The 23,933-nt window shown below is 42.9% G+C and overlaps 1 protein-coding gene across 1 annotated transcript in view; it reads right to left on the bottom strand.

The window, feature by feature from the left end:
• Positions 1-770: 770 nt before the first annotated feature.
• adgrl2a (adhesion G protein-coupled receptor L2a) overlaps positions 771-23,933 on the bottom strand; it is a 90,328-nt gene continuing 67,165 nt past the window's right edge. Inside the window, exons 6-23 of the mRNA XM_085373581.1 lie at positions 23,608-23,901; positions 22,947-23,050; positions 21,891-22,076; positions 21,403-21,441; positions 19,385-19,568; positions 18,581-18,703; positions 17,977-18,182; positions 17,164-17,337; positions 16,417-16,626; positions 15,542-15,762; positions 14,844-14,910; positions 10,910-11,001; positions 8,409-8,577; positions 8,082-8,210; positions 7,226-7,322; positions 5,528-5,656; positions 4,812-4,829; positions 771-3,051 (exon numbers count right to left, since the gene is read on the bottom strand). Of these exons, the coding sequence (XP_085229707.1) occupies positions 2,210-3,051; positions 4,812-4,829; positions 5,528-5,656; positions 7,226-7,322; positions 8,082-8,210; positions 8,409-8,577; positions 10,910-11,001; positions 14,844-14,910; positions 15,542-15,762; positions 16,417-16,626; positions 17,164-17,337; positions 17,977-18,182; positions 18,581-18,703; positions 19,385-19,568; positions 21,403-21,441; positions 21,891-22,076; positions 22,947-23,050; positions 23,608-23,901 (3,284 nt within the window). The 3' untranslated portion in view covers positions 771-2,209. The remainder of the gene's footprint in view (positions 3,052-4,811; positions 4,830-5,527; positions 5,657-7,225; positions 7,323-8,081; positions 8,211-8,408; positions 8,578-10,909; positions 11,002-14,843; positions 14,911-15,541; positions 15,763-16,416; positions 16,627-17,163; positions 17,338-17,976; positions 18,183-18,580; positions 18,704-19,384; positions 19,569-21,402; positions 21,442-21,890; positions 22,077-22,946; positions 23,051-23,607; positions 23,902-23,933) is intronic.

Raw genomic sequence — 23,933 nt, 5'->3', positions numbered from 1 at the left:
TAAACAGTGCAATTTCCAGCAACCCTGCTGAGAGCTGTCACTCTGCCTCAACTGGTGTTATATTAAAATGCTTCAGAAATTAGCACTACCTGAGGCATAAACCACCCAAGAACTGACTGTGGGCTCCAGCAGAAGCAGACATTAATTAGAGCAAATATGTGTCATAGCTGGACACATTATGTATAATATATTTCTACAGCCGGAGCCAAGTGTTACACTGACCCCTTGTTAGGTCTGTGGACAAATTTCCACTCCCACACGGCATTTTAAGCCAAAATCTTACTACAAGACTTCTGTACTGCCAGACCCTTTAATGGCGCTCAGTCTAGTGCTCATTTAAAAATATACTTAGTGGACAATGCTTTGAACCAGTGTCGGGTTTTTTGTGTTTGTTTTTTTTTAGCCTTTATTAGTGTCACAACCACACAGAGGAACATTTACAATGCAGTTTTCCTACCTGAGTTTCTCATCTTTGAATCACATGGAAAGATTTGGCTTCTCTATAACACATACGCGCTCTCTAAACTCTGCAGTTAGCAAAGAAATAGCAGGAAAAGAAAGCAAATAAACGCTCTAGAAAATAAATTCACTAATTTACCTGTCAAGGTGCTCGGGACTTAACTTGTAACCTGAGTCAAAAGTGTATTTTGTCCATAGCAAAATAATAAAAGCTTTTTTCTCAAATAGTACCAAAACCACAAACCATTAAAAAGCAACTGGCATTTGACAAAAAATCTCACATTTATTTTATTTGTTAAACAAGTGTTGAACTTTACATCAGTCTTAAGTGAAGAGCCCCTTGGTAACATGTTTACATAAAAAACATGAGCTACAGTACAGCATGTATACCAGTGCTGGAAAATATTCACACATTTCCCATTTATTTATTCTTTTTTTTTTTGGAAAGATTTTAATAAATAAAATATCCAAACCCAAGCGGAAGAACTACATTTATGATAGGAACTTTATTGTTCAAAGTCGCTCGTTTCATTTGCGCTTGCCCACCACTCTGCCGTTACTTAAAAAGATCTATATCTGCCAGAATTACACAAAAAACTGTGCAATGCATAAGTCACCTTAACTGGGGTTTTTGCATTCCCATTCTACCAAAGTAAATGGCAAAGTCAAATAAACATATTTAAACATGGGCGATATCGATGGAAGAAAAAAACACTGTTCACAAATGGAAAAGGTGATAATGCATCTTTGTAATTAGTTGACTCGATCTCTCTTTTTATAAGCCTTAACGTTCAAACGCACTACCATGAATGAAGTGTTGGAACCATAAACACACTGTATAACATATGTGCAACTTCTACACAATAGTCTCTCAAACGTTAGATTTTGCAATTATAAGGTTTCTTCATATTTATGGTTTCCCATTGAATTTTTTTATTTTACACTAGCAATACAACAAAATATATATTTTAGCCATTTTTCCTTGACAACAGTTCAAGTTACAGTTGAGAAAATATAAGGCCTGGGGCTTGATTGCTAGTGGTTATACAATCCAAACTTGATGGTGATGGAGACCGATCAGGACCTTATATTCCTTTTCTAACAGTTTGATCAGGAACATTTTGCAAACATGTCCATGTCCTGGTCCAGGGGTACTGTTCTGTATACAATATTTTAAAAAAAAATAACAAAAAAGAAAAAAACAGGCTTCAGCTAGGTTGTTGGGGAGTGTATGTACAGCCTTTTGACTGGGAGGTTGCTGATTGGATGTAGCCAGTATTGATTCTTTCTCGCTCTCTCTTTTTTTCCTTTTTTTTTTTTCCTTTTTTTTTTACATTTTTTTTTTAATTTTCGTACCTTAAAATTTTCTCAATTAATCAACAGCAGCAGCACATTTAAATACATAGTTGGCTTGTCTCTTAAAATTGAAATTTAACTCTGCATTTTATGTACAGTCTCATTAAAACTCTGCACTGCCATAGCTGTGCTCCAAGTCTATTGGTCTGCAGGGAAGTTAGGAAGGGTGGCATGAAAAGAAGATGGCAATGGAGATGTAGGTTTGCAAATGGCTAAGTGTAAATGGCGGGGCTTTTAAGCTCTCGTCAAAAAAGCAAACAAACCCCAAACAAACAAACAAAAAAACCCCATTAAAAAAAACAAAGAAAAATGCCTCCCTTCCCTTTTATAATGTCCTCCAAGAGTTCAGGGCTGCAGGAAGGCTGGGAACGGTCTGGGGATGATTTAAATACATTTAAAGGCTTGTCACTAACTGCATCTGTCCTTCTCGTACGTCGCCTTCAGGGATGCTGTCCTCTTTAGTAATGGGAATAATGTAACCATCACTGCTCCCTCGGCCTATCTGGTAATAGGCTTGGAGCTGCTGGCCACCCCCCAAGTTAGGCATACTCTTGTAGTAAACGTCCTCATTCTCGCTCCTTTTGGAGGGGGACAGGTCCTCCACAACATCAGGGCTGCTCTCGGGGTACGGAGAGTCTTTCAGATTAGGCATACTAGTGTACAGGGAGTCCCTGTTTGGGGACTGCAGACTATCATCGGGATTGGTGGGTGTCAGCTCGCTGACAAACGTATCGACTCCCCCATCGGTCCTCACCTTCTTCTGGGGTGCATACAGAAGCGAGTGAGTCCGCTGGGGGATGAGAGGTGCCTCCAGCTCCTGGTGCAGCTCGAGGCCCACCGTGTCACCCACGTGGACCAGAGACGAAGCGTCGGCCACAATAGCGTCATCTTCGCTGCTGCTTCCACCTACCACCGTCACCTTGGGCGGAGCCCGCTCCGTGTGGTGGTGATGGTGGTACTGCGGTGGCTGCTGGTGGTGGGGTGGATGATGTAAACTGTGGTGCTGCTGCTGTTGCTGTTGGTGGCTTTTATTACAGGCACGCAGGTTGTTGTGTACTAGCTCTGAGATTATCATTTTCTCAAAGGCAGCATCGTCCAGACTCAGGCCGCAGTCTACTACCTGCACACTGTCGCCAAAGTCCCCATTACGGAGCGAGTAGCTATTATTAAAGTTACCATTTAGCGGTAGAGTATCCATTGCACTTGTGTCCCTCACCGCATTGTTCAGTGAGTGCCCTGGAAGGAAAGGCAAATAGAGGGGATTTTACATTAGTCAAACACCAATAACAGCAGGGGGAATAAAACAGAGCATTAATGCTGTTTAGGATGCAGTTTCACATGGAGGTCAAATAAAGCCATGCCGTAAACCTGTTAGTTAGGCACAATCCTCAGCATACGCAGGCATGCATCACTTGCGTCGAGAAATCATTTTACTTTCTCACATATACATTTTCACTTTCCCTTTTAAAAAGCTGCTTTAAGAACAAACAGGAAGGGGTTTGTGCGCTTAGTTCTGCCACAAATGTGAAAAAGATCCCAAACAACATTAAGAAACAGACAGTAATCACCATCACAACACACCGGGCAAAAAGTGGATGTCCACATGTATGAAGCCACAGACGGGCAAGCTACGACACTTAAAGGTTTTCTAGCAACTAATAGGTTGGATGTGCTGAACTAAAGAAAAGGAAGGAGATGGCAAACGATGACATAAGACAGAAAAAGGAAAGTGGTCATGGGACAGCCATCTTTGTTCCCACTACAAGGGGAGCCCACAAGCAGCACTCCACCATCACCACACACAGCAGGTGAAAGGACTCACTTTAGACAACTCACATCATGTCTGTCTGCTCAGGCTATCTGGTCTAAGAGCAGCTGATGTACAAAAGAAAGTAAAATGATTTATTGTAACATGAAGAATCACTCAAAAGAACAACAAAATGTAACGGTCTTAACTGCAACTTAGCAAGAGCAAGGGTTCAGCAAATGAAATAATTAAGCATCGGCTAGCTTTTAGTTTTCCGAGCTAACTGCCAGCAGCCGCTTTGTTGTCGTTTTTTTTTTAAGTTGAGTTTGTGTCGGTACACTTGCTGTCCATTAGTTGGCAGCTTGTGTACCCAAAGCTGGCAAAGGTCAAAGCCTGCCCGCAGTTCGGCACTTGGCATCCGTCACAGTAACAGTTCCCAGTGAGACCCCGGTCACTAGCAGAACAGCTCAAGAAAAAAAACAGCTGCTGCTGAGGTCAGACTCAGTCATGTTAGGAATTTCTCAAAGCATGGAGGTCATGGAAAGCAGCAGAAAAATGTATTTGTAATACCACGACTGAGAAAGGAGATAAAGGAACTCTGCTACCACTTTAATTATAACATTAATTCAATGTCCATGGCAATTCATTATGTCTCTGTCCAGGAGGGGTGGACCGATTGTGACTAAAGGGAAAGATTTTACAGAGATTCTGTGGAAATTTCAAAAAAAAGTATGAAGAAGGAAAACTAAAGCTGAACAGCTGCAGCCATGACATCCACGTGTTTATGCCCGCTAGACGGCAATTTAGTGTCCAGACGGGTGTTTCTGGGGAAAAACAGTGCGGGGACACTACTGGACACTGAAACTGCTGTATGCCACACAAGGACAAGCAACTGGAGAGAAAAGAAAAGACATGAAAAAAAAAGGTAGAAAGAAAAGAAAAAAGAAACCTGACAAAAGCTGTTCTGACGGGGAGAAAAAAAGCAACACATGTTGTTTTGGTTAAATCTCAAATTAAGCAAAAGAGACAATAGCAGAGTAATAAGCATTTAGAAGCTCTGGAAGAATATTTGATATTTTATTGTCTTTCAAATTTGGGTAGATAATTTTGTGAACCGCTTGCTCACTGAGTGTGTGTTAATGGCCTAAAGTGAACCAGTGATTGTGCCGGGGTTTTGTTGGGTTTTTTTTAATAAGCATGCTGAAAAAAATTTACATTTGATAGGCAAAGTTAAGTTTTACTCCCATACTTGTCTCTCTGTAGGTCACTAGAAGGAAGCACAAGGGAAAAGCACAAAACATGACAAAGGAGGCCATTTCAGTTTCAAAATAGAATACATATATAGATATATATAAAAATAATCACAGCACAGTCTTTACAGTGTGGTGTATGCTCAAAAGTCACCACCAACTGTACAGTAAAGCAATCTGTGAAAGTCTGCATGTGTATGCAGCTACTAATGCAACGCTGCATGATTTTTTCTTGCAGTTTAATGTGTTTTGAAGGGGAAAATTCCCTCTGAAGCAAACCAAAACTAACAAACGACCTGTTCAATTCAGGAGAATTCATCATAATAATCATGCAGATTATACTGCGGCTGCACAGTTTGCATTATTTTAAGGCAGAACGTGTAGTATCTCTTTCCCATCTTAATCATCACGTCCCATGCAGAGTATGGATATTAGAAATACGAGAACACATATGAGACTCTATTGAGGCGAACCACAAAAATCTCTGGCGTGCATGAAAATGTGTGCATTTTCACACAGACACACACACACATTCTCTCACTATGTAGTGTGTCAAGCATTTGGGAGACAGTGATTCAGAAGGAAAGGTGATACTGCCGAACATCCTGCTTTTCTTTTAGCGTGCCGTACACTGAAGTGAGATACAAAAGAGGGAGAGAGCAGGTAAAGACAGAAGAACAGGCAGAATGCAGGTGAAAGTATCAAGTAAGCACACCTGGTGAATTAAACACTGGAGCTGTGGGAGTGTTACATACGACTGTCTCAGCCAGTAAGGTGTTATAAGGGTTGTTAGTGCCTTGTGGTCGCAGGAGAGGATTTGTTAGTAGATAGTTCCCGGTCATTCCTGGAGCAGCAGGACAGAAGAGGAGCATTGAGAAAAAGAGATCAAGGAAATTAGCAGCAGTTTGTGTAGAGAGGCGTGTGGCGTCACTTCTCTTTTTACGCGAAATCTGAAACGTAGTGATCGTACAGAGAAAAGTTTGAGGAGCAAAAATATTCAACTTTGTGCTGTCCTTCTTCAGTTATTTAGTTCATTACGTGTGTTGAAAAGCATTCATAACCCATTTATTTACCAACTAACATTTGAAACAGCTGTGCTCATTACTGCAATTTTTCACACTTCTCGCATTTTTTAAGTCAAGCTCGGTTATTAGTATTATTTTCCTCCCAAAAACAGCACCCTGTTATTGTGCAGAGGTTTTGCTGTTGGACCAGGTCCAAACATAAGTGCTCCCAAGAGACCAAGGCGAACACGTCCAAGTCAAAGTTATTATTAAGTCTTAATTTTTTGCCACTTTCTTCCAAAAGCTCATCTTCTTTCCATTCCCCCCCCCCCTCAGCTTGCAGTGTGTTTTAAGGATCTGAGGTATTTCGGCTGCCATTTATCACCTGTGTTAAATGCCATCTGTCAGGTTGAGAAGTCTCCAGGGATGTTTTTAATGACAGGGAAGTGCTTCTAGGAGATAGAGCCATCCTTCAGTGCACTGTCTCTCCAGGGTAACGAGGCAGCTACACCCCAGAGTGATCAATATCCAACCTTTACATTAACATCTCCAGGAAATTATACTGATCGCCCCCCCAAAAAGACTTCTATTTTGATGCTGATGTATCAGCAAGCCAAAATGTGTTTTAAAGCGCTAGGTGTAATGTTGTAGTTTGTGACAAGTGACAGCAAAATTTTTAAAAAAAGTGACCGCAAAGAGAAGCAGAGACAGGAGTCGAGAGGAGGGGAGAGGAGGGAGTGGAGTTAAGCGACCTCGGTGTAAACCCTCTTTCCCTTCGCATGCTTGGAAAGCCATTTCAGAGAGCAGCAGAAAGCCTAACAGCACACTAAGCACTCCAGGTCAGCCAGAGTTGAACATCATCTTCTCATCATCATATTTGTGCTCAAGCTAAATAATAAATGACAGTTTTTTTTTCTCCCTCCCACTGTAAAGTAAGAGAGGTCACCTTACATGCCAGGCTACAAACCGCCTTTTTAAAGCAATGTTAAGATTTTCCGAAAATAAAACTTTGCACCCCACCCCTTCCCCGCCTTTTAAGTTTTGTCTATGTTTCCCCTGAGCTTTGGTATAAACTTTGGACAGCCAGCACTTAAATAAAAAAAAAGTTCTTCCAGCCTTGCCCCAATTTAAGACTGACATGACTGGCCAGAATGACAGCTCACAGAGTATTTGAGGATGGATTGTTGTAATCCTTTGCTGGCAGAACAGGGAGACCACACTAAAGACCTAAATCTTTTTTTTAAACCGTACTGCTCTGTCTTTTCAAGCTGAATCATTTATTACGATTACCAGAGTAGGACCCTAGACGGTGTTGGTGAGATCATTGGAACTTGAAGGAGGTATTTTTAGCTGGATGATGAAATGTGTGCATAGGTGTGCATGTGCAGAGAAATGAGGTGTGAACTGACCTTGGTTAAGGGTGGAGGTGCTGTTGATGTCACCTGAGATAAAGGAGGACTCAGATTGCTTTCTTACGGTGTCATTCCACATTCTCCTGATACGACTCTGTCAGGTCAACAAGGGACAGCCATTAGGACTTTAAACAAGCCCGTTCACCTTTCAGATCAACTTTCATTCGATTTCCCTCTACGTGCTACACACTATAAAACAAACCTACTAATCTGCAGTGAGGCAAGGGCAGTAGTAACTGCTCAATCCCTCTGGATGAGTTTTTCAAAAACTAATTTTATGTAAGTCAACTTCTGAACAACTTCAGCTCCAGTTATGACTCTTTACAATAGGCTGGAGGTTATACTGAGACGGGGATGCTTCTCTATAAGCACATTACATCTGGAGGTATTGTCTGCTAAGGTCTATTAGCCTTTAATAAGAACCGGATAAGGCGAGGACAAAGTTGTTGTTTTCTTCTTTGTAATTTTGGCTCTCCCTGTAGTAAAAAGTGCCTGCAATGCTCTTTAAACAGTGCAATATGTATTTCTTCCCCATGCACATGGCGTTAGTGAAAAAGGATAAAAGCAAGAGCTAAAGGGGCCAGAACAGAAGAAAGGTACTCATGCAGTACAGCAGATGCTGCTTGTAAAAAAGTGGGATAATGTTTGTGTCTTCTCATCTACCTCTGAGGTTAAGATGCAGAATGTGCTTTTTCTCTGTGCTCACAGTAAAAGTACATTTTCCTGAGGAGTCGTTTAAACAGTGGGGTTATTAACAACGTAACAGAGCTGCACGACGAGTCCAGGATACGTCGCGCTCTCATCTTATCCTGGCACGTGGCGAGACTCTCACTGTGCAAAAGTGCCGGTGTACCTGTGTGCCAGAGGAGTAGCGTGCGCTGGTCCGTGTGGTGGAAGTCTTCGCAGAACCGTGCGAGCTCTCAGTCGGCAGCCCTCCGCAGCAGTACGTGTGGCGGAAGCACTTGCTGTACTCTTTGCGGACCTACGCAGGCAAACAGCCAAGTGTTTAAATACAATGTTGACTTTACATATGACTTTACAAGAAGCAGAATGAGGCAGTGTTTGTTCTTTATATCAGCATCTGTGAATTCAGCTGAAGGTTTGGCCTTGACTGCTCAAAAGCCTTCTGCTTTTCACCTTGACAGAGAAAAACCGTACGCAGTGCAGAGTGACTACTTACTTTTTTCTGGAGAAGGCAGTGGAAAATGAAGATAAACATTCCTTGGAAGGTGTTGAATATGGTGAAGAGGTACGCCATAACAATCGAGGCCTCGCTGATGAAGAAGAGCCCAAAAGACCAGGTGAGACCGAGCAGACACAGCAGAGCAAAAGCACCCATGACCCAGGATCTGAGGGACGGCAAACGAGACACAGGACGAATCCAGCATGAGGGAGGTTCTGTGACAGAACGGTGATTGGAATATTAATCACCCGGTTCCACTATGAAATATGTAGAAAAGGCTAAAAACCAGGTGGGAGGAAAATGAAATAAAATGAAAAAGAAAACACACACACACACGTCCTCACAACCCTTCCCCGCTGTCCCCACCCCTCCATCCTCACACGTGCAGATTCTGCCCTCAAACAAGACAAGAAACAAGCAAAAGCTTGACCCGCTTTTCTCTTTATACCTCTCTATTTATTAAAACACACCAACCGCTATCACAAGACAGCACGACATGTTTAAAAATAACTCAACAAAAGCAACAAACACTATCATATTCATCTACTGAGTGCGCTACCAGAACCGGAGAAGCTACGCAGACGTGGAAAGAGTTCAAGGAAAACTCCCTGCTTCGTGTGCGAAGGTCCTGCGGAGCCTTCGCACACCAACAGTGGTCACGGTTCGATGATCAAACACACAACAGCAACGACAACAAAACTGGATCAAAAATGATGGACGTGGTGGCAGTGACCGGTCACAAAGACAGTGGATGAGAAGCTTAGAAGCTGCAGTTTGTGAAAGGAAATGATAGAAAGAGGAACAAAAAGGCACGAAAAAATAACGTGGGATAGAGAGAATAAACTAGAAGCTGAGGAGACGACTTCTGGGCAGCATGTTCTTACTTGATAAACCGTTTATTATCTTCATAGCTAGAGAGCATGACAGGCAGGAAGAGAGAAACACAATTAGATTAGAGCGCATAACAGCTTGGGTTAGTCGGCATTTGAGTAAGATATCGTCAACTTTGATTCAGGGGAAATCACGGGAGGCAGTGAAATAAAGGATCTAACAAGAACTGAGACTTGTATATTTTGCTGTTGATGATTCAATTACATGTAGAACATTCGCTGTCTGTAGCTGAATATGCATTTATGCTCCTTTACTCGTGGGTGGTGTTGTGTGGGTAAAATTATCTGAGGTGCGTAGTAGAAGCTTACCCAGGCAAATCTGTATTATAGTAGCCGTCACAAACGCGATAATTACTGGTGTGGATTGCAGAACAGAGACAGGAGAGAGGAATGACAGAAGAAAAAGAAAGGAGAGGGTGTGCGTTAACTTTGGCTTCACATGCAACATGCAGCGACCATTGTCTGACTTCAGCATCAAACTTTGGCACGAAAAACAGCGACAACAGGAAACAAATGATCACAGAGGAAACAGCGATTAGGCAAACGGTGCATTTCAGTACAAACAAGCTTGAAAGAAATCATTTCTAACATCCGACATCAAAATGCGCAACAATCTGAAGTTCAGTGAATGCTTTCTGCTGTGGTTTCCTTAAACAGGGAGGCGTCCATCTCAAATGGACCTAGAATACTAAGTGAGGCGTTTTTGTGACTGTTCTCTCTGATTGCGGTTTTACCACAGAGCTGTGTTGTTGCACGCATTCATTAAGCAAAGATGAAGAATAACAAACACTGGACGGGGGGAAAAAAGAAAGCAGCAAGCGCCGCTCCCGCACAGCGTGGTGGAGGTTGAAACACAAACTAATATAATGTAAATAATGCAAAATGGCATGAGACTGCAGGACTGTAACCAACAAGGTCCTGGAGTAAACAGCAATAAATATATATTTATATCAGTTTTCTTCATACAATGTGCAAAAACAACAGCAGTTGTAATTAGTGCTTTGGAAAACGCTGAGCTACACGCTGCGGTGACTCAGCAGCGGCTACAAGAGGAAAGGCGGAGTGTGGCGGTGTTGAGATGGTGGCAGATTTTTTTTCTTTTTAGGATTAGAAGCTGGCATCTCTCTCTATATATATATTTATATAAATATGAAAAAACTTTGACATTTTCCAGTCTCAAGCACACATGGTAGCTGTTCGGCTGCGCCCCACCCTGCCAGAGCCGACGCTGAACGGTTACGCAGCATCCTTACAGTGATGCGTGTCATGCCAGAGCAGTTCTGTGGCTGCAGGTTTGCAGTAAAACACCAAAGCATGAAAAATATGAGTCACAGAATATGTGTAGTCATCATCACAGATTATACACAACATGGTGATGCAAAAAAAAAAGTAATTTCAGTGAAAATAGTAAAGTCTCTATGAATCATTTTAAAATTGGGCCTAAAATAAATAAATAATAAAAAGAATTCATGTATAGGTGGAGAAAAAACAACAACTTAACACTAAAAGAGGCTTTGTGGTTTTTCCGGGGGAAGTGGCACCGGTGTTAGATTGCTCATAAGTGGGAGGAGTGTGCGGGCGTTCTGCATATGATGACGCTTCACTTACTTTATATTCTCCAGTCGGCTAGAGTCTGGTTTCAGGGTGGTGGAGTGCTTCACCATTTTGTACATTGTGATCACCAGGAAGATGAGATTGAGCTGTCAAAACAGAGTAATGGCAGTGTTAATACATGAAGATGTATGACTGAAGATATAGCACACACAGAAAAAAACTGTTAATTTGCCCATAAGTATTAAAAGAGGAGAGCCTTCAACTCTGCATGTCCACAGACTAATCCAATAAACATCTATCGTTCCAGCTAGTCTCAGACGGGGCCGACTGGCGCCAAATTTAGTGTCATTCTATATCAATAAGAGCATGGAAATGCATTAAAATCCATCACTGTAAGGGAAAAAAAGAAAAGAGGGGGGCAGCCACACAGCACCATTCTGGGAATGTCAGAAGGGAATGAAAAGTAGCAGAAGAAATGAGAGCCTCTTGGTGTACAAAACAACTGCATATCATTTTATGCACATAGTGAAATATTATAAGGTATAACCAGCTACAGAAGGCTTGAGGGAACGTGGTGTATTTTGTTCGATTCCTGTTTGTGGCCAGATGAAAAGAGAGAGAGAGAAGGAAGGGGAGACGTGTGGAGGCTGTTGCTTGCTTGTTTTAATGTATTAAATCTTTAGAGAACCAGTGGCACATATCAGGTTGAGACAGGGATACTATGCGCTGTGTTTCTGAGCACATTTATTTGCTACCTTTAAAAAAAAATCAATACTGTGATTTAGAGACACAAAGGCTGCATGTTCCAGCAAGGAGCCCTTCCAAATAATTTACCTCAAAAACATTTATTCTGGAGCAAACTAGCACCTGACGCAGCATGTACATGTACTCACTCAGACAAACCCAAGTGCATTTGTGCTGAAAGCCAGGCATGTATAAATGATGTCAAGGAATATCTTACAAAGGGAAATTGAGATGTGAGTCTCCAATAGAGCAAATAAGAGGATCAAACACCAGAAACACGGCAGACAAATTTATGTGTACGCGGCGTCAGTGCCATGTGCGTAACAAAGAAGCTCCATGCAAGTAAAACATTTGTAGGGACGAAAACCAAACAGTGCATTTTGGCGTTAGCACGCTGTCTTTAGAGCACTGCAGCACTGGCAAAAGAAAAATGGAGACGGACTGCCAATGCAAGGGACCTTTGTGAGCTGGACTCAGACCACAGCCATTCAGTCTTTCTCAGTGTTCTGGTGCACACACGCTGCTATCAAAAGACTACCTGTGGTCAATACATCACCCCTCCACATGCAATCAACTCATGGAGCCACTCACAATAAGCCCGACTGTAAAAAAAAGAAAAAGGGGCGAGAGAGGAAGAGGAAAAAAATGCAAACCTTTCATATCACAGACGGCACTGAAACTATGTTTTGTTTCACCGTGATCAGCCATTATTCCTGTCTGCATGAGTCAGACAGTGGGTGTGGGTGTGGGGAGGCGTGTGGGTGTGGGGGGACACGAGGACGAGGACTTTTGAAAAACCCTTTCACACAGCCTGGAGTGGTGACATGGATCCAATGAGACAGAGGAGAGGGACACGGTACTTTAAAGTAACCTAGCAGCATGGCACATGTTCCCACCCCCACCGACATGCTTTCGCAGCCCCTCCCGGGGGATCCCTCTTGCTAGAGCGGAGCTGTCTTGCCTCTATCCTTCACTCTGTCTCTGAATCATCACTGCAAGCCATGCAGAAGCACCTTGCCACACTGGGACTGAGGAGAAAGCTTTTTCTGAAGCGGACTGTGTGTGTACACACTGAACTCCAAATGAACTGCTGGGGATAAAATATTAAAGGTGCAGATGGAGCTGTCCAGATGATAAGAACTGCTCGCGACGTGTCATGATCCAAAAGGCCTTGTGTTGAAGTTATCTCAAGCATGCTAATGGCTCCCCCCACCACTCATTACTTCCATGTTCCTCCTTTCATGGAGCTAATACCCCCTGTGCCCAGAAGCAGGGCAACCTCTGCCTAAGAACAAGGATCTAAATGCCTGCTCTCAGCTTTTGTTTTCAGTCAGTATTTAGGAAGCGTTTCATCTGGCAGCAAAAACAACAGGAAAAATGAGGGGGGAAAGCACAAGGCTGAGAAAAAACAAAACAAAACATGACCACCCTAGGTCAAAACTGGTGTTACTTGGCACAAACATGGTCTGGGTGACAAGTGGGGATCCAGACATAAGCCAAAGCAGCACTGTTTTCTCTCCTTTTCTCCTGTTCATGTGCCTTTTCGCCTTCTAACTCTGTCTTTCATTGACAAGGACAAAGCCAGTTTGTAGAGAAACCAGGGTCACGGATGGTGCAGACAAACCTTGCTCCTGCACGCTCCCCCGAGATGCCCCTTTCCACAGTACTTTGTCTTTTTGAGTCAATTGTTGCACAGAATCAGAGGAGCGGTGTGCGAGGCCCGGCCCAGTGCAGCAAAACCTCATTCCTGTCACATATTAGCTCTGCTACAATACATTAGCTCCTCACAGGGTCATGATTCTATCTCTGCGGTCATCACCACCGGGATCCCGATCATCATTTCCACTGCAGAAATATTTTTCATGCAAATCATTATGAGAGCAACACTCGATTGGAAAACAATGAGGGTCCAATTTAGGGAAAGGAAACATATTCCAGTGTGGCTGACAGAGCATTTGCTGAGACAGGGAGAAATGTATGTTTGCTTTAATACAATGTTAGCTTTTCCTCAATTATAAGCTCACACATTCAAAGCAGGGAGGCAGAGAGGAGGAAAGAAAAAAGACAGGAAAATCACTGAAAACAAGAAAAAGTCATTTCAGCATTTACTCCGAGACATTTCAATCCAGCGCAGACCCTTTTCCAGTGAGCACCATTTCTTCCATTCCTAAGCCAACGCCTGTTTGTGAGAAAGCTGTGAAATGCAATCCAGTGTGCAGATTTGCCTTTTACTTATTCTGCTGCCACACAGACAAAGAGTACGGCCACTGCATCTTTACTTTGAAAACTCGGAGCAGTCTGCCAATAGTGTGCAGGGACTCGATGGAATTTGACACGGCTGACCCTTTTCTCTAGTATATTTTCAGTGTCAGCTTGATGTTCAGCAGAGGTCACTGCATCTGTAGATACAGTACCAACCATTAGCTTGGATAATGAACACAGTACTGAACAAATACCACCCATCCTCCCTACACAGCAGCAAGATGAGCCTGCAGAGCTTCCTTATCCCTCGGTGTGCACGAGGGCAAAGCAATACATGATGTGGGAAGCTGAGAGGATATATGTGAGGCACACCACCTGCTATTTCTTTTTTTTGGTCCTGCGCAGGGAAGTAAGACTCCCGAAGGTCTTATTCTTCTGAGCCTCTCTGATGGAGCGAGAGATAATAATGTCATGACCAGTAAATAATTGCATGCCTCAATGGGACATATGTCAATATTATATGCTATATGTCCTTCACCCTTGGCGGACCCTGACCAAACAGAAGGGATGCCTTTGCTCTCCGTCTTCCTGACAAAGTCGTGCGCTATTTACAGGCAGACAAATACAAAAAAGAGCTATGAACATTACCCCGGCTTGCAACGTGTGCTGTAAAATGGACCATTTCAGCCAATTGTTAACATAATTTTTTCCCTCATCACATACCTTTGAAGGTCATCAGGTAATATCTGTGATATGAGACTTCCTGAAATTGTGTAAAAGTGAGGTTAAAGTACACTATCAAGACTGATGCTTGTCAGGCAGTGAGAGGCAGAGGGGAACGTCGGACGCCTCGTAATCTGTCTGTGGCGCAAAATTAACCTGTCATCACCGGGAAGGCTTGGAGCAAAAATCCTGCTGACTTTTCCCTTCAGTTCAACCATCTTGCTCCCTTTATCTTCCTCCTGCATCTCTTTCATCTCACCCTCTTGGTCCCTTCCTCACTCTGTCAGTATGAGTATTCAAAGAAAAGAAAACAGCTTACCATGATGATACAGGTGACAGGTCCTATAAAACTCCATATGAAATGATTATCCACACTTAGCCAGCACCTATGTCAGAGAAACACACAAATCAGCTCCAGGCAGTGAACACCACAAAAACGACATCGTGCTCCTGTGGCTAAAAATGGAAAGAAATCATTTTTGGTTACTTGGGCTGATGTCTTTTATTATCAGTGTTTAACTCAAAGCTCTTTCACAAAACGAGCAGGAAGACGGCCGGACACAACAGGAGAAGAAGCAAACCGAGCAGCCCCTCTTAATAGCGTCGTCTTAGCTGTGATATAGCCATTAATCTATGTAAAAGGCTTTTTTCCCCTGCACTGCGCTCTCCTCTTTAAGACAGCATTTACAAACAAGAGGTCACAGGAGGGTCTTTGAACAGAAAGGCATTAATGTAGCTGCAGCCTCCCCTGAAACCACAGTGTTGAGTCTGTCAGCCACTTTCAAATGACATAAAAAATTGAACAGCTGCCCATCCCTGGCAAAAGGCGCTCAAATGTTTTGGTGTAGTCTCCAGGGATGCACATAAGGTGCTGGAAGAAATGACGAGCGGATTTCTTTTCAAAATCTGCCACACGCAGCCACAGCAGGTAAGCCCACACAGTGCAGCATCCAGCATGTCTGCTCTGCATTTCCAAGAATGTTTTCAGAGAGAGAGAAAAAAAGAAGCTGCACTCACGCTTTCTTGGTCCCGTAGCTCCTGTAGTCAATAGCTGCTGAGACGCCGACAACGATGGCAGGGAAGAGGTAACCAGACACGTAGTAATACTTTTTCCGCGAGTATTCGCTCTCAAAGACTTCTACAAGCATGAGGTACAGCTGGACTCCCTCAAGACACATCCAGGAGAAGGAAGCTAGGAAGAAGAAGTGCAGGATCCCCGCAATGATGGCACAGCCAATCTGAGAACGACAGAAGAACAACAGATTCAGACAATCAAAGAACAAGATGCAAAGGAGACACAGTGAAATTTATTAAATAATCTTTCGACATCAAGATGACACGTGTCGTTTCCATCTGACTTTTGTTGTTGTTGCTGTTTTTTTAGTGAAAATTGTACATCGTGTACCCCATCTTTTATTGAAGCTCCCTGAAAAGATCGTCGTTTCAGGGCGTCTCGTTCAACAGCAGAGAAAAACAATGAATATTCATTCACCACATGGGCTCTGACTAAGCACAGGTTTAGCTTTCCATCAGCACAGTACAAATTTAAATGCCATTAGTATTGTGGGGTTAGAGTTAGGAGATTTAATTATTTGGAGCTGTGAAAAAAGACAGAAAAAAGCTGCCGTTGCTCAGCAATCGTCGCTGCAGCTTCAAAGGAAAGAGGGAAAAAGACCCATCAAGCGGAAGACATGTCCCTTTAGTAAGCTATATTAATGGTGCTGTTCCACTCGTGTCATGTCAGGGACAAGTGGGGAAGGCTAGAAACAAACAATGCTTAAAGTCTTATCCATTTTACTCTGGAAGGGTCTTTTGTGTGAGGGCTGAGAGGCGATAAGGAGAGAGAGGATGAATCAAAACCAAATCAATAGGGTGAAATCATTCCGGCTTACCCTGGGTTCCGTCATATCGATACCAATTAGGAATATTAACTCTGCAATGAAGAGATTAATGCACAAGTTCTTGTGGATGGTGTTGCGATCGCTCTGCAGGCCCCGGAAGAAACAGAAGGTGAAGATGCTGATCATGAGGCAGACGAGGGACACCACGATGCCGACGCGAGTGATGACGGTCAGGAGCAGCTCGTGCACTTCACTGCTGGCCTGAAGCGAAAGGGCGAAATGACAAAGAGGGTCGTGTGAAGCTCTGAGGGAAATAATGGTAGCCTCTCCTTTTAGATTTGATAATTGAGGACTAAAACGAAGAAATGACTGCTTACATTTACATTCCGGCATAATGAGATAAATCAGGAGCAACAAAAGGACACAGAGTAACCAATTTCATATTTTGGGACTACATCCCTATCCCATGACATATCTGCGGGCGCCCATGGTGATGATATTGATTAAAAAAATCTTTCTCTTTCAATAATTGTGGTTATTTCATTATCGTTTGCTTCTGGGTGTAAAATTAGCATTACGTGTTGGAGAAGATGCACTCAAATCAAGCTGAAAGATGAAAAAAGTCTGGCAAAAACAACCCAGTACGCACAGATCGACTCATTAAACCGCACCGTGATAGCTGCAATCTTTAGCTGCTTTAATATTCAAGCCTAGAAACTAAAATGTTAAGGGTTTGATCTTGATTTAATCAAAAATCCTCCAATGCTACGGGTGGGCACGAAAGAAGACTGGACATACCGAGGTTTCACGGTGTGCCATGAGGATGGCAAAGTTGGTGAGATGGCTGCATGAGCAGGTGGTGTGTGTTTTATTGGAGTCCAGGAGTTTGCAGCCTTGGGTGGACCAGTAGCCCATCATGCTTCTCTCAGAGTAATTCCAGAAGGAGCAATTGGAGTTGAAGTAGTGCTCCATCTGCAGATAACAAGAGATATGGTTAAGTGTCCAAATAATTGACTTCCTGAAATTGAAGCACAGAGGCCATTTACCCCCCACTCACAGAAAGTATTTTTCTGCACTGATATGGATGAGGATTTTTCACTTCACAGCTCTTATGAAGCAATTCATATGTTGTATCTCATTTGGCACATGCTTGCCAAATCAACCGAAGCATGGTCGCGTATACGAGGCCTTAATAACAGAGAAGCATAATTGTTTGACGGCATGTCTTTGGAATTGCACAATTTCTCTGATAAAGAATGGAGTCACGCGCGGCCCTCTGGGAACTCTAGTGACAACTTTAAAAGACGAAAGATAATTGGTGCTCCAGTAATTTCATCCTAGATTGTAGGGCTAATCTAGGAGTTAATTTCCCTCACTATAAAAGAAAATGGGTATCATTTATATCCCAATGTTGATTAAAGAATTAGTTTTCATTAAGAATTCACTTAGGTTCTAAAGACTCCTTTAATTTGATGTTCAATGACTTAAATAAACTGCCGACTGACCTAGCCAGACATTTACAATTCAAATTGCACATCTCCGTCTACTCTAGATCTTCCCTCCTGGTGTTTTTAATATGGCCCGTCCATTTGTTCCTGCAGGCGGACTTACATCAATGTGCTCCAGGGTAAAAATCACGGGGTCATTAATGAACACGCGGCTAGACTCTTTGTTGATTGAGGCGGCGATGATGTCCGAGTTGACGGCTACCGAGACGTTGCGGGCGTAGGCGTCATTGTCCATCTTGATGGTGGCGTTTTCTGTGCTGAGGAACTGGCTCAGGTTTTTGTAGAGCATGAAAACCAGTTTGGCAACTCCTGCGGAGCGAAAGATTTAAAGAAACACCAGATTAGGGAAAGAGCGACGCAATTAAAACAACAGGGGCCTAAAAGAAGTGAAGACAAAATATGCAGAAGACCAGAGGACGAGAAAGCTCTAAAACTGACTGCATCTTTTTCAATGTAGCTGAATTTAAATTATTCAAGCAATTATCTGCATGGATGAGAGAAGTGAGATATATTTGCTACAAATGGCCTTATTTGTAGGTTTAAAATCGCAGAGCTTTGGAGTTTTTGAGATAAACTGCACTCAGTCTCTTGAAAATGAATCCATTTCACAGTTTCTCCTACGCTAAAGAATCACTTTTGTTTGTCTCTGAGTTACCAGAGTTAACTTTGACCGAGCTCCTCTCGCTATCGTTGCTTTTTTAACTCACCATTCCGACTGTTGAGCTTAACAGTATTGGCTGAGAGCTGGATTGAGATGCCGCTTTTGCCGATCTGTGGAAATTTGAAATCCTGGACCTGGCCATCCGTGCTGAGAACATACACTTCCAGGACTGCCAAGAGCAGAGAGGCAGGGGATGAGTTAGAGAACGACAACAAAAAAAACGAAAATCGGTCAATTCAGAAGAGACAAAAAAGAAAAAAAGCAGAAGGGAAGACGATTTCTTCCTGACATTTCTACACGAGCTGTTTAAACATCTCTAAATGTTAGTGACAGTGCGCCACGCAATAAAAGCGTCACTCACACAGTGATCGTTTCATCCCAGTGGTGCTCCCACTAATATGAATAAAACGGTGCTGAGAGAAACCAAAGGACTCTCTCGTTCGGTCTATCAGCTGAAGAAAATGAGCGAAGGAAGAGGAGCTTTGGATAAACAATGTCCTTTTTTCTGCCTGCACAGCAGGCTAATGTTCACATTAGTGTATAGAGTTACAAGGTCTAGACGCACACATTTATAAAGTAAGCGTGCGCAATCAGAGAATCCAGTCTATTTAATTGTCTGATATTCATCACTTTGTCAGTAAGCGACTTGTTAAACCTAATACGCCTTGTTTTTCACTTCCCCCGAGGTTTAAACCCTTATTATGAAAACAAAGTCCTTTTTTATGAGGCGGCCTTGTGTTGCTATCACAGGAGTTACTCTTTCAATGAACTGAGCGTAATCAAATTAGCCGAGGCGCACATCAATCACGGACGCTTGTCATTTGCTTACCGCAAACTCGGCTTTACTCACTTATATTATCTGCTGGGACTTTGACAATAGCCGGTTCCATGAGGTTGTCGGCGAGGACGAAGGCCCCTTCCTCCAAAGTATCCAGTAACATGGTGGCTGCGTGAGTTTGCTCGGTGCTGTTCATGTCCTGCCAGGATTTGAGCGCCTCTGGTCGCAGAAGGTTATCCACCGTGTCCACGATGGCCTGTATTAAAGCAGATAACCGAAACAAATCCACAGAAAACAAAGGTTCTTGAGTGTCTGGAAACAAGTGACATTTTCTGTGGATGAGCTGTGACATGCAGACGCTGATGTGAGTTAGTGAAACGCTGTGCTGGAGTGTCACGTCGTTAGGAGTGAAATGGACAAAAGTGAGGAAGCTGAAAGGACGTCTGTTTCTCAGGTGTATATGTAATGTAAACATATACTTGCAACACATTTCAAAATAAAAACAATAAAAAATGTTTTTAATGTGATGTTAATGAAGGAAGAACTGCTAAAAGAGCGGAGGAGACGAGGCGCTTCAGCGATGCTCGGCCTCTTTTCCAAGGATGTTGCGTCGATGCTCTGGGTCACAGTGCACTGAGCCTATCACGTCTGTCTGATAACAGGATATTAAGAGACGGCCTGGTGAAAGCCAAAGTCTCCGTGGCTGATCTCAATTAAAGCTCTCTAATTGGAAAGTTCAGTGGGCAGCAACTTTCCTTTTCTTCAAACACTTTACTGTAGAACAAGTAATTAAGCCGCCCTGCAAAGGCACTCGAAAAGTCAACCAAAAGTGTGCAGTTTGCTAAACTGTTGTTTGTCCCGTGAATGCAAACCTTGTTTTTTTTCCCCTTACATCTTTTTTGCCATCTAAAAGCTCAGGAAACACGGAGGATAAATTGGGCATAAATGATGCAGGGTTTTCTTCAGGAAATAATAAAATCAATGCGTCTAATCAGGTAATCAATGCTGGCGACGGCTGGAGGAGAGGGTGGGGTGTGTGTGGGGGGGGGGCTAATGTGAAGTTGCGTCAGATGTCAGATACTGATGACTCAACAATCCCTGTCCCTGATCCTCTCTCATGCTGCTGTAATTTACATCGACATAACCTCTCGGAAGTCAAATCGAAATGTTTTGACTTTAAAAAGCGAAACGATGATGCGACGCGGCGGCGATATGACTACGTATGTGCTTTTTGCTTTTTTCCAGTTTCCCTGCCTCCTTTACGAGCACACGGCCGTTGACTGGCTAATTAGCTTGATCCATTTTAACACCCTCCCGAAGGAGAGATGGATTGAGGGGGGTGACTTTGGTGGCAGGTGGAGGACACTGATGTCCCTGATGGTGGGGGGATATATATATACAGCCAAAATACTTTGATGTGCGAACCCAACGCTGTGAAAGCATTTGGGGAAGAAAGGGAAAGAAAAAAAAAAGCGTTTGACCTGCACTAACCCTATTAACCAGCTCGAGCTATAGATTTGTACCTTTAATTTATGAAACGCATTCATTTAATGACCTCAAACCTGCGCCCTTGTGGATTTTCCCTTTGCAGGCTGTGAATGGTCAGGAAACGATCCGTAGAAAGAGTTTTGATACATCACTACAAAGCAGCAAATCCTTCATCAAATGAATAATGAGGGGGATGTAAGAAGAGGATGTCTGCTTGAGTTGTGCTGTTATTCATGTAGGTGTGCAGTCTTGAGTAAACACAGAAAATAATAACAGGGACAAACGGAAGAAACAACAAAATACACCATAGCTGTCAATGCATACAGGAGAGAAAAAAAAGAAGACACGTACACAGTTACAAAAAGAAGCCACCTAAGTAACTGGAGATGACTTCTCTTTGACTTAGGAAGCACTTTGAATACAACTGTGTTTTTGTGTGAAGCAATTACTCAAAAAAGCAGGAAGCACAGGGAGGAGGGTGTACACGACAGTGGAGAGGGTGCATGCTGCTGAACTTGGGCTAGGGCATATACAGTACGGTAGTACAGGAATAGAGGGGACAGCAGCTGCAAGCAGAGTGGGCAGAAGCTTTGCTTCAGTACCTTCATGTATGCCCTGCATGTCCTTTCTCGCTTTTGGAGCTTTTTTTGTTTGAGAAGGAAAAGAACAGATACAAAATAGAGACATGTAATTTGCACAAGTTCACGAGCTTGAGTAAAGAATTGGTAGAAATAATAAAGGGGTGAGCGCTGGATGGAAAAACCAACTGATAAAACGACCAGTCTCAAATGGCACCGGTGGATCACACTCATGACACTGAATACACATCTGCTCAAAAATCAGAACTGCTTTTCTGTTTGTTTCCCAGCTCGGCTGAACTTGAAGTGAAAAGCACAGAAAAGCAGACTGCTGACGTAATCTGGTGAAAAAAATCTAATAAAACGCAGCTATTGTATTAAAGAAGTATTAAGTTATCAGTAAAGCATAAACGCGATGTAAGTTATGCAGAGTCATTCAGTAAGAGGGAACTGGGGAGAAACTTGAGGTAATATTTTTTAATACCCTGCTAATATGTGGAGGATCTGGTTACCTTGTTGAAGCTCCGTCCTGCAGAATCCTTCTCGCTGGGTCTGAGCTCCTGCAGCTGCGCATCCAGGATGTCCACCAGCTGCTCCATCAGGCGCACTGAGGAGCTGACGTCCCCGGCAAAGATGGGTCCTTTGGTGTGCTTGGCTAATTCATTGGCCAAGTTAGCCGCGTTTTCACCGCTGCGGATCTGCATGGGGAGAGAGTGAGTAATGCGAATGAGAATACGAAAAGACAGACTTGGAGGGCTCTTTGCAGCTCTGTTTCTAACATAAAAATCACACTTGAATGAGTCCTTGAAATATTGGTTATGAAAAGAGGGTTTAATGTTTTCTTCACACAGCAGAAGCTGCTATAGTGGCAGTTTTTTCTTTTTTTATTGTGTGCTAAGGCAAAAGAAAAAAACAAGTCTACAAAGAGTGGTTTGCAAAATAAGACTATGGTGCAGATTATACAGAAGGTAAAAGGCTTTTAATCAAAGGGCACAATGTCAGGTACTTTTGTCCCTTATTTCCGAGTCGGGTGCCAAAGCAAACGAGTCCACGTGGTGGATTTGGAACAGATTACATGTCGGATGCTCTTCCTAATACAACCGTCCTATTTATGGGCCAGCTTCTGACCTCCCAGTTTCAAACTGGGTGAAGGTGTTAACCACTACACCACTAACCAAAATGTAAAATCAAAATCACTAAAATGTAAATACACAATTATACACACTGCAGCTTCATGGTGCCTTTCCTACTGTCCCTCTGTATAATGCAGTTTGTGTCATTTTATTTTGTTAACACAAAATTTGGATCGTTTTAACTCCGATATTTCACTTTTTTCTTTTTTTGTAGTCGTCTTCTATAAAACCAAAAATATAGGACACATCAGCCCTTTTTGTCATCCTGCTTTCGAGTGATTCTGACCCAGATTTGCTTCCATGTTTATATTTTTTTTCCAGTGAATAGTTTACTTTTGCAATTGACGTCCTTTACAGGAACACATTATTTTTGTCTACTCCTTATTTTAAGAAAAACACTTAGATGGAAAACAGCGAGGCAGAGCTCATACAAACCTTCTGGGCTACTTGGTTGACCCAGTGGGAGGTGCAGTTGCTGAGATCAGGGCCCTTTGGGTGCCAGTCCCCGGTGGAAAGGACACATAAATAAGATGCTGTGCCTGACAGAAAAAAACCAAGAAAACAAACAAGAAGAGAACAGTCAAGTTGAACAGTCAACTCAAATCAAATACATATTTTTTATGAGGCTGCTCGCTGAACAACAAAGGCAGAAACAGAGATCAAAGGAAGAAATTGCACACAAGCAACACAATCATGCAAATTGAGTATTTATATGTAGAACATATATGAATCCAAAACATTTTTGTGCACATGACAACATAAGCCTGAGCAGATGTTTCTTCTTAGTTTTCCCCACTTTGTCTATCGAGACAATGTACAGAAAACTAATTTTGTTAGCCTGTTATTGCTACAAAGTGACATGAGTTCATATACAATCAAATGAGGAACAAACAAACAGCTGAGCCTCAGTCAGTCAGAGACTGCTTACGCTAACAGCCACTGCTGATTCCTTTAAGTTAAATCTTTTATAATTAGAGAAAAAAGGAATATCTAACAAACACGGGGATGTTCTCTCGAGAGCTGTCGGGTCATATTGAACGCAGCGAGCAGTCGGCCCTGAGATGAGAGAGAGAGAAGGAAAGACGGCCCTGTTTACCTCGTGTTCCCTTGGGACAAGGTCGCTCAACAAGCATGCCCCTCTGGGTCTGAGGCCACATTATGTCTCTTTTCTCAATTGCCTTGCAGAAGCGTTCAGGTAAAGGGAAAGACTCCAGGGGCGGAGGGGAAGGAGTCTGTGGGATTACAGGACGTGGCCTGGGCGCTCCCCTGCTGCGCTCCTTGTACCCTGTTGTGGTGGTATTGTTGTCCACACCCCAGTGCACCGTGGTTGTTGTTGTGGTGGTTGTCGTTTTTGTAGGCGGAGTCGTGGTGACTTCTGAAAACGGCGGTGCTGTGCAACGGGAGAGAAAAAACAGAAGTCAA

The sequence above is a fragment of the Diplotaxodon limnothrissa genome, linkage group LG15, assembly GCF_057381915.1.
Source record: "Diplotaxodon limnothrissa isolate DT_005_m linkage group LG15, D_limnothrissa_male_GT1.1, whole genome shotgun sequence".
Classification (NCBI taxonomy): Eukaryota; Metazoa; Chordata; class Actinopteri; order Cichliformes; family Cichlidae; genus Diplotaxodon; species Diplotaxodon limnothrissa.
This window is presented reverse-complemented; position numbering and strand designations above follow the sequence as displayed.